Source organism: Malus sylvestris, chromosome 10 (assembly GCF_916048215.2).
Source record: "Malus sylvestris chromosome 10, drMalSylv7.2, whole genome shotgun sequence".
Lineage (NCBI taxonomy): Eukaryota > Viridiplantae > Streptophyta > Magnoliopsida > Rosales > Rosaceae > Malus > Malus sylvestris.
The window spans coordinates 37526467-37537601 of record NC_062269.1 but is presented as its reverse complement, the minus strand read 5'-3'; the positions used below and the strand labels follow the sequence as shown (position 1 = coordinate 37537601).

At 32.6% G+C, this 11135-nt stretch overlaps 1 protein-coding gene across 2 annotated transcripts; it reads left to right on the top strand.

Annotated features, from left to right (window-relative positions):
* Window positions 1–5253: 5253 nt before the first annotated feature.
* LOC126586011 (bidirectional sugar transporter SWEET2a-like) lies at window positions 5254–7876 on the top strand. Of its 2 annotated transcripts, XM_050250674.1 has the most exons (6): window positions 5254–5516; window positions 6258–6294; window positions 6541–6757; window positions 6860–7015; window positions 7107–7226; window positions 7338–7876. In XM_050250674.1, the coding sequence occupies exons 1-6, from the start codon at window positions 5456–5458 to the stop codon at window positions 7443–7445; spliced, it is 699 nt and encodes a 232-aa protein (XP_050106631.1). In that variant the 5' UTR covers window positions 5254–5455; the 3' UTR covers window positions 7446–7876. The 2 variants fall into 2 exon arrangements, with proteins under 2 accessions (XP_050106631.1, XP_050106632.1); XM_050250675.1 differs by lacking the exon at window positions 6258–6294.
* The last annotated feature ends 3259 nt before the right edge of the window (window positions 7877–11135 follow it).

Sequence of the window (11135 nt, the reverse complement as noted above, 5' to 3'; positions counted from 1 at the left end):
ACGGGAAATGTTGTGTTTGGCGGGGGAGGAGTTTTCTGTTTTAGTATTTTAAATGGCAAAGGTCAGCGTTGTTGACCAATACAAAAATGGTATAGCAGCCCAATATTGTAGCCCAGATTTATTGAATATTTGAATAGCAGCCCAATGTTGTAGTCCAAATAGATACCAGCAGCCTGTAATGCGCATTATTGATTAAAAAAAAAAAACTTTAACGAAAAGCTCCGGGTACTGTTTACTTTAACAAAAAATCATATTTTTACACTAAAAAGTCAATCCTGATACTATTCACTTTACCCTTTATTTTGTCCTTATCGTTAAAACTCAAAGTTTGCAAGCCCTTTTCATTAGTTTTCCTTAAAAAAAAAATTTAAGTTTTGACGAAACATTTCTGTACTGTTCACTTTTAACGAAAATTATATTTTTACTCTAAAAAGTTACTCCTGGTACTATTCACTGACAACATCTTTTTGTCCTTTTTATTAAAACTCAAAGTTTTTAAGCTCTTTTCATTAGTTTTATTTTAAAAAAAACATTACACTTTTACCGTGTTTTGTATACCACATTACACTGGAGCTAAAAATGTGATACAAAAAAATGTTAGCACCTTCCTGGATACCTGCTATAATAGTTCTAAAAGACCCTTAGAGAGTAGTGCTTGCCCCTCTTCTAGACCCCTCATCTGATCTGATCTGATCCCACAAAGTCAGGTTCTCGCGTACTTGTGCCCAGAGCGAGTTTGGTTTGAGTCTTCATCGATTGTGTGGCAGAGCAAGCCCTCTAGCGGTAATCGAACTTAGCTATCTTTATTGACACAACGCGAGCACATCCGATAAACATCTGGCATCTCCAACTATTTTTTTGATAGAGCAAATCCAGGCTTCCAATTGTCATACCATAGTTAAATGGTTGAGCCGTCTCCTACTAGGTACTTGATCTTCCCACGGCTATGCTTCTAAGTTTGAGTATCTTCCTCCGTACCCAAGAGCAATCACCCGGTGTTTTCAACTCCCAAAAGGTTAAAAAATTGTATTTTATATTAGAAAATGATTTTCACGTACTCATTTTCTCTTTCTACACATTGAATTACTTTATTTATGTATCTTGAGTCCTTGACTCTCGTTTGATTTATTCCATTTAATGGCAAAAAATAAAAAATAATGTCGCATGAGAATGTGTTTGAAATCACTTGTGTGGGAATAATTCATTTTAATAGAACTAAACAAAATTATCATGTACCCATCTCTTCTCTTCCTTATCTAATTCATTAGTGAGAAATGTGTAATTACTTATTTGGAGTGCCAATAATAACTCTTTCATTTTTCTGTTAATTTCTTACATGTAATGCACTTGACCAACTTTTAAGAGCATATGCATCAATAAAATGCTAACTTCACAAAGAGAATTAGTAAATACTTGAAACTCTATAATTGAGATATGAGAAAGAAAAAAATACAATTAGTAATAAAAACTTAACATGCAATAGTTCACAAAATGAACAAAACTACGCTCAATTTGACTAACGTTCAGAAGGAGGGGGGGGGGGGGTCGGAAAGGATAATATTGCTACAAATTTTTTAAGAACTCATGGCGAAATTGAAATTCAAAATAAAACAAGGCCTACAACTCAAAAGCATTGCTAAATTTTTGCTCTTAGTTTTATGAAATAAAGTACAATAAATTAAGAAAACTATTATTAGCATAAAAAAAAATAAGGGACACTTTAGATGCGGTCCCTAGCTATCAATATTATTTGATTGAAACCTTGTTAGTTTTTAGTTTTTGATTGAGGTCTCTGACATTAATGTAATAATGTAAGTTACTATATTTTTTTAATTAAAAACTAAAAATTGAAATTTGTAATTGTTTATATTAATGAGATTTTAAATAAAACCCATAATTTATGGGATTAAAAATAATAAAATATAAATTATACTCTCTATTATATTGTGTGTGTGTACATATATGTATGGGTACATTAACCAAAACATGGATACATTCTCAAATCAACGAAAAAGAAGGTACTCATATAAGTTTAAACATAGATTAAAAAATTTGAATGGATTTTATATTTAAAAAAGGTTACATTTTACATATAACAAATTGATATATTTGAGAATGGGTACATTTAAGATTAAAAAAATTGAGAATCTTTTTATATATATAAAAAAAACTAATAGGTACAAACTTAATTTAATTTAATTTTTTATTATTTTAGAAATATTTGAATTGAAAATTAATTAGAAGTTTAATAGAGGTGTGAGTATTAAACCCTAAATTAATTACTAATTTTTATATTAAAAAATTGTATAATAAACATGTAAATTCATAATCACATTAATGCTAGGGACTTGAATCAAAATTTGAGAACTAATAAGGTCCTAGTCAATGAACAGTGAAAACTAGGGACTGAATACTAATTTTTCCAAAAAATAATCTTATTTTGCACTTCTCAAAACTATAAAAAAAAATTCTAATCATAGAACTTTTGGAGTGCAAAATGATATTTTTGGAATGCCAATAACAATTCTCTAAATTAATTAACTTTATTAGTTTAATTAATGGTAAGAAACAAGCACATGAACGACAACATTATACACCTTTGCTATATTGTTCGATAGCCAATTGTTAATGAAAATCATATGTCTTGTCTTAAACAAAGGATGAAATAAGAACATGGGATCGATGCCAACAAGTAAAACATGCCGAGGAAGCATGGCCGAATGAAACCTGCATCATTGCTTTGTTGTGTCCATGTGTATGTTCATGTCCGATGCAATGATTCACCACATATGCAATATTCGTTTAATATAAATATGAAATCATAGGTTTTTACAAAAACAACAAAACTAGCTAGAATTGAAACATGTGACAGGTGCAAATAAGAACGCCAAAGAGAAGCAATAATTGAAATTAAATGAAATAATTGATCCTTCTAGTGTATAAAATAAATGAAGAAAAAAAAAATCCTCAAATGGTGGATCCTATCATTCATGATTGATTTCAAATCAAACCATGATCAATGACGAGTACACTCGTGAACATAGCCCAGTACACAAAGTGTAGAAATACATTGGTTGGAAATAAAATAAAATAAAAATTCAACCAATTATTATTGCATTTGGTGTATCGCGCCTTTTTCCCGGCTTACTAAAAAAAATTCTCATCCTTTGGACCCTTCATTAATCTTAGCTTGCACCTTGAAAATTTTACGAGCATCTTAAATTCATATGAGAAATTATAGGAAATAATAGATCCTTATATTTCATAAAAAAAAAAAAAAATTTAAATCTTGAACATGATGGATCCTATAAAGATTTCGATCAAGCCATGATCGATAACGAGCACACTTATACTCCTTTGGACCCTTCCTTAATCTGAACTTTCACTAAGAAATTTTTATGAGCATTTCAGATTCTTATGATAAATGAATTTTTGCACTCTTGTTTTTTTTTTCTTCCTTTTGCATCACTTCATTTATATTTTATAGTTCTCTTTTAATTTATTCAGTTTTACAATTAGAGAAAATGAGATGAGTGTAAGGAGAACAAATATCATTTTCCAATCTATTTTGGTGATTGTTATAGAAATATAGTTTATTTTGTGAAGATGAAAATAGGTAGTACATGTGGCGTGCCGCTCTTATAAGAAATGGCGACCTTTGCATCATAGCGGAACCAACATGGGTCGGATAATAACACTCTTAACATAGAAGGTTAATTATCATTTTATGCAAGTGGTTGCACAGGTAACCTGGTCAACCCTCTTTCAACTTTTTCTATTTAACCAGCCGACACTTATTCTCTCATGTAAAATATGTTCAGGGACCAACTCCAGGACGAATTAGGTATGAAAGATCCATTTTGAAGACTTGATGAAGTGTACATTGGAGATAAAAATTTGATGAAGATCACATGTACTGTAGTTTGTTGTCCTACTCAATGTTTGCCGACCATAAAAGAACACTTCTGCATATTCCAATATTCTTTCGGATGTTTAATTTAAAAGGGTAATGTTAGGGGAAATCAAAATTTAAATTAAATTTACAAACGAAATGATGTGTCATCAATAGGAAAGAAGCACGTTAATTAACACTTAACTAATAATTCAATTATCAACATCTACATAATTTGATTTGCAAATTTTAATTTAAAATTTGCATCTTCCTAACATTATTCAATTTAAAATCTCAAACGTTCAGAATTAAAATAGATAAAATGCATGAGGGCACAGTCACCGCAAGGCATACATTTGTATGCAAGTGACAAGCAGCCAATAGGCAACACTACTAGAAGTTTCCGTTGGCTCTGAAAATTCTATAAAGATCTGAACCAACGATGATTGACATTTCCTAGTTGTATCACTCGCGTCTCCATATATGTAGAAAGAATCTCGAGTAAGGTGCCAGTACGTGGTCGGGGTTGTGCTACCACTCACTACTAAGCTGTAAGGCGGCTGAAGATGGAACAAATATGAGTCTGATAAACCAAAACACACGTGCATGTTGTGAAGAAAGTTTTCAGTAGTGTGCCGGGAACACAACTCATACATCAAGTGTCATAATACAAGTAATTGAATACTTAAAAATGAAAATTTTCAATTACTTGATGCAGTGGATTATACTCCCGAGACACTAACAAATTTCTCCATATTGTGCTTATGTGTGGCTGCAAGGTGGAAAGAACCAATCATTTTAAGTGACGAAAGTTCTGCCAAAGGGCAGTGAAAGAACTAATGATTGCAAAGTTCAGTATAATTTGCAGTAACATGCATTGAGAACAATCGGTTTCCAATTTTTATAGGTCCCATTTTATTTATTATTATTTATTTGAATTAGAGACGTAGAGAAAATATAAGGGCGAAAATATGAACGAATAATGATTGAGGGAGGAAGAAGAAATGAAGGGAATATATACCATATAAATTTCTTTCACTCTTCTTCCACCATTATTCCTCCACCCTTCTTTAAGACTATCTATCCATCCTATCTCTCACACACTTTCTCTCTATCTATAGCACAAACAATAAAAGTAAAAACCTAAAAATGGAATTATCTTTTCCATAAATATTTAAGTTTAGCATGTAGTTGGATATCATTAGCTTCACAAAAGATTGATTTGTACGAGTTTGATTCACAGTTGTAGTAGTTTGCCCTGTTTAGTACGTGACGTCCCTTTTTTGCGGGTATATTGGCTGTTGCAAAATATCATCTTTATAAACATCCTGTCAGTTGTAAAAACACAAACACAAACCATAAATGAACACATAAAAAATATTAAAAAAAGTTGGTGGTAAATAACACATACTCCCTGTTATATGTAACAAGAAATACATCTATAAATAGCTTCCCCTTTGGATTGTTAATGTCCACAGCTACAATAGAAAAGAGAGAGAAAGCTTCTGCTTGGTGAATACATACATTTTCTTAAGCAGAAGTTTTGATAATCGATAGTTCGATATGTTGCCAATTGGATTGTCTTCTGTTTATCTATGGTTCAGTACTGCAGCCGGCATTGCTGGTATACCTTCTTCATTTTTACACAATGCATCTTTATATATATATATATATATATATTTGCTTAGAACTTCTTCTATGCATTCATATGCTTTAAATACAGGTTTCTGGTTCATGAAGCACAACCATGCATGAATTTTTTTAATGACTTCATATCATAGTACCGTTGCGGATTAGAGCTAATCCGATGTGATAATAATTTTTAAAGCTAGTATGTATAATATGTCAATTATTTGTTTTATTTACTGTATATAACTGTCATATGATAGGAGTTCTTTTTTTGTTACAATAGTCAGGCTAAACCCAAATCCAAACCAATCTCAGCAAGTTTATCAGGCGCAAATTTTCCTTCCCTAAAAATATGTTGAATAATCTGGCATCTATCACCATTGATCAAGGCCTTACAACTAGCAACCAAATTGAAACTTTTATTGTCCTTAATTATACGAAAGAATTGTTTTACAAGTTAAAACCATTTATTCTACTTTTTGGAAACTTTTATACTTTGACAAAAAATTACCTGTGAAAATATAATCATTGTTCAACTTCTTGTATGAAAATTAAAGTATATTATTGGTAAAAAAATATATATATAAAAATACAAAAAAAAAACAAAAAAAAAAAAAACCTTTGGCTGATCAATGAAAGTATGTATAACAAGAGTGATCGGGGAGATATGCAAGTTTGACCCAAAAATGATTAGATATGCAAGAAACATTCTAACACCCATCTCTGTCAACTGCAGGCAATATCTGTGCAATTTCGTTGTATGTGTCACCAATGTAAGTTTTAAAAAAAAGGGTAATACTAGGGAGACAAAATTTACAAACTAAATGATGTGTTATCAATAAGAATGAGCACGTTTATCAATACTCAAGTAATAAACTAATTATCAACTTCCATATCTTTTAATTTCTAAAATTTAGTCTCACTAGCATCCTTTAAAAAAGGGAATTCATTAAAATTTTCGCTTACCCCAATGATTTATGCACTTCCCACTCACTTTTGAATCTTTTATGTTCTTTCAGGCCAACATTTAAAAGAATTATCACAAACAAGTCAACAGAACAATTCTCAGGATTGCCTTACATATATGGTCTTTTAAATTGCTTGATATGCACATGGTATGGCCTGCCTATAGTGAAGAGTGGTATTATAATGGTGGCTACAGTCAATTCAATCGGAGCTGTTTTCCAGTTAGTCTACTTGATCATTTTCATTACTTACGCCGAAAAATCAATTAAGGTAATTATAAATCCCAAAATCTACCTACTCTTCTTAAGATCAAGTCCCTTTTACAACTCTGCATGACTGACTACGTGTTGTTCTTCAAAATGTTCATTGCAGCTGAGGATATCGGGATTGCTCGCAGCAGTTTCTGTTCTTTTTGCGGCTGTTGTACTTGTGAGCTTAAGACTTGTAGCCCATGAGAGGGAACTGTTCGTTGGATATCTATGTGCTTTTTCAGTAGTTTCAGTGTATGCTTCGCCGTTGTTTATCATCGTAAGTTCGTGTGGAATAATTCTCACTCAGATTGCTTTCAGATTGTGAAATTTCTTCTCGCTGATTTCGTTTCACATATACCCTTTTTCAGAATTTGGTGATCAAAACAAGAAGTGTTGAGTTCATGCCATTTAATCTTTCTCTTGCAACTTTCTTGGTGAGTTTCTCTTTCTGTGCATACGGAGCGTTGCAGGGCGACCCTTTTGTCTATGTAAGTATTCTTTTTCCTTGGACGAATTTCAGCAGTTATATTATCACCCTAAACAGCAACAACATCACACTTATATAACTTATTAACTTGTATTTATTATTTTTCATGCAGATCCCAAACGGTCTCGGTACAATTTTAGGGTTTGTCCAGTTGGTTCTGTACTCCTACTATAGCAAAATGTCTGGAGATGATGACTCAAGAGAACCACTGCTTGCTTGATTTCGGATGCGTGCGTGAACGAACTTACTGGACTAGTTAAAACTCAATGCAGTAAAATCAAAGCCCTAGGTCATAAATTGTGATAGTGAGAACAATATCAAGAGATTATGAAGGGTTTGGAGTTGCTACGTGATGCACAGAAGCATCTCACGCGTCTATCAATAAACAAGATCACAAGAGGGTCATATTAGCCCTAGGTCAACTTTTGGATTATTTCCGCAATTAGCACTGTTTATCTTCTCATATCTTCTCTTAGTTGTTAATTATTTACTTAATTAGGAAAATGTTGTAATATTTCCATTTATTATTGTACTTTTAGTATTTTCCTAAGGAGTCTAGGGTTGTCACCCTCTGTAGCCTAGCCTTGTAATTCATTATTCAGTTTACGTCGAGTTGATGTTGAATTTATAAAATATCTTTACCACTGTCAACTAACGGTAGCAAATTAATCTATTGGGTTGTTAACCCATTGAGATCCATATTAGTTTTTTTTTTTTTATGTTTTTTTTTAATGAAACAATAGATTTTGTTAGATTATTATAGCCACCGACGGGTTCAAATCCACACAGTCATGCAAGGGCTCAACTCCTTTCCACCATTATGGTAAAATGTCACTTACTAAGATCCATTTTAGTTTGATTTCACCTTAATTTCACCATTATCACCACTACCAATCTCACTTTATATTATGGTGATATCGAATTAAACGGGTCTTAACAGGTACCTAACAACTCAATAAGTTGATTTACCACCCCTACCGTGAACTTTGTCCCGCTAATTCTTACATATGTGCATTGGCGCTACCTGCATGTGCTGTGTTAGACAAGGGATAGAAAAACTACTAGTAAGTAGAGTTATAACCTGATAACTAATTATTGAATAACACCAAGTTTTCATGTAAATTAGCTCTTTCAACCCATTTTTCATCTAATATTATAATACCATTAAATAAATTACAATTTAATTTTTCAACAATCCTCCACCTGAATTACAAAATTAAGAAGAATTTGAAATACATGTGCACAAGAGATGTATGTAGACAGGTGTATTTAGACCTGAACCTATAAGAGTACTTGAAGAGACTTATCAGATTTATCTGTAGTGGTTATACAATGATCTTGAATTAATCACCATTAGTATAAACTCAAACAATGCGAATTTTACATCTCCCATCCTATTATATTATAGTTCGTGTTTTATTTTGGTTCTCATGATGAAATGTATAGTTGTCTTAACTTATTTGCAATAGTAAATAAGAAAAAAAACTTATTTGCAAACCCATGTCTAACCAGTTTGTCTATTCAACCTATAATATCCAATCAACTAGGTTAAGTTCTCACACTTGATGATTAATTCATTAAGTTTGGCTTTTTTCTCATTCCTTTCAATTATCAACTTACTTTCTAATTAAATCTCTAATAATATTTGGATCTATTGGCTTGATTAAGGTCAATACCAATTTCTGTTGTCTTTTGTCACAACTCAAAGTCACAGTCATCGTCAAAACTAAAATGATTTGGGGCAAAAATTCACCTTTTTATTGGGTAAAAATATGAATATTAAAATAAAAATGGCAAAATTCCATAAAATTTGCCTTTACGAATAAGTAGTTGTCATATTCTTTGACCAATCTTTCCAAACACTAACTTTTTCTTCAAAACAAAAAATGAAGTTAGAAAGACTTCTTCATGACACATTTTGCTCAACTATTATAAGGTCAAAACCCACACAACCTCAAAGAGTTTGGTGTAATTGTGTGAACTCCCTGAACCTTTTTTTTCTTCCCAAGTTTGGAGTGGCCAAACTGGCCTTTTGTGTTAGCGCTTGATATATTTTGCCTTATTTCCTTGGAGAGGCCAAACTATATCTTGGGAGAGAGGTCATGTCGAAAATGAATGCATGTGCTCAGAAAAGTTTTATTACACAATTTTGCCACAGCATTATCATTGCCTACAGTTTGACAATATCCGATGCGATCGGTTGGCAACTTACATATGATCACTTCGGAATATTCGAAAGTATATGGCTGCATCATTCAAAGGAAACGAAATCCTTTAAGAGAAAGGATCTTCCTTTTTCTAAAACATTGAAGATTAGTTGTGGGGCTCATATTACATCAAATTTCAATAATCCAAACCGTCTATTTTTTAAAGTACACCTCATAGATCATCCTTACAAAATATTAGCCAAGTGCAAATATTTAAGACATCTAAATAAGTTTAAAGAAATTAACAAACACTTTGTTCTATAAGAAATAATGAAATTTCATCGTGATAATTAAATAGGCAAATGGTTTCGGATTGAATTGAATTTTTGCAAAGATAATCTATGAATCAAGACGTACAAAGTAGGTTCAGATCATTGAAAGTTGATGTGGAGTGAATTCCACAACTAATCCCCCTTTTTTTTTTTCAAAAAATAGAAATCCCTTTCCATAAGGGCCTACACACACACATATCCTCTTAGTGAGAAAAATAATATTGAAGCATTCACGAATTTTAAGTTGGTATCACGAGCCTAGGTTAGAAATTAGAAAAGAAAAATAAAAACTTGTCGTCAAGCCGCCGTTCAGCCGACTTCCACCGACAACCTACGTCATTGCTCTCTGTCGTCGCTGCTCTCAAAGTTCAAAATCCTAACTGAACTCCTTCGAAAAATTTGTCACCATGGAAGACGAGAGAAATTCATCGAAACGCAACCCGATGTTGTTGCACTGGCAACTCGAAATCATCCTCACCGAACATGTGATCATTGTGGCAAACCTGGCCACTCCAAATCTCGTTGCTATGAGACTGTGGGCTATCCAGAATGATGGGATCATACGTGGATTCCAGAAAATGAAATTCATGTCATCAACCAACTGAAGATGCTGGTATTATTGAGGAACCTCTGTATAATGTCGATCAAGACTCTATTTTAGCAGGCACAACAAGTAATAATAATATTGCTAATAATTATGCATGGATAATTGATTCCGGTGCTATAAATCATGACTCTCGATTCTAGACAGGTCCACAAATTAGAGCCTTCCACCAAAACTAATATATCCACTGCTGATGGAACTCTCGCCCCAATCACTAGAAAGGGTTCAATTGTACTCACCGATAACCTTAATTTGAATTCCGTTCTAGTTGTCTCATCTCTAAATTATAATTTGTTATTTGTTGCTTGTATAACTCTCGCTCTTCATTGTATTGTGATTTCTAGCCTCACTATTGTGTGTTTAAGGATATTCGAACAAAAAAGACGATTGGTTATGGGGTTAGACGACAGTTTTACTACCTGAATTTGGTGTTTGATAGCACAAGGCAGTTGACTCAAGCTTTGTCTGTGGATGCATCAGAGGGGGAGAAGAAAAATCTAAAATTTGGCTATAACATCGTCGTTTGGGGCATATGCTTCCTTTGGTTATTCGCAGAAATTATTTTTTTAATTTGTTTTCGAAGTTTGTTGTGTCCAGTTTTTATTGTGGTATTTGTGAATTAGATAAAAGTCATCGTATTCTGTATTATCCTGAGTCTGAATGAAAGTTTAGTTTATTCATTATGACGTTTGAGTTTCTTTTAAGTACACTAGTTTGGGGGGTGCCCGCTGGTTTGTTACATTCATCGTTGATTGTACGATTGTACCTGAATGGCGTGGATTTGTCTTATGAAATCCAAAGGTGAAGTAACTGAACTGTTCCAACAG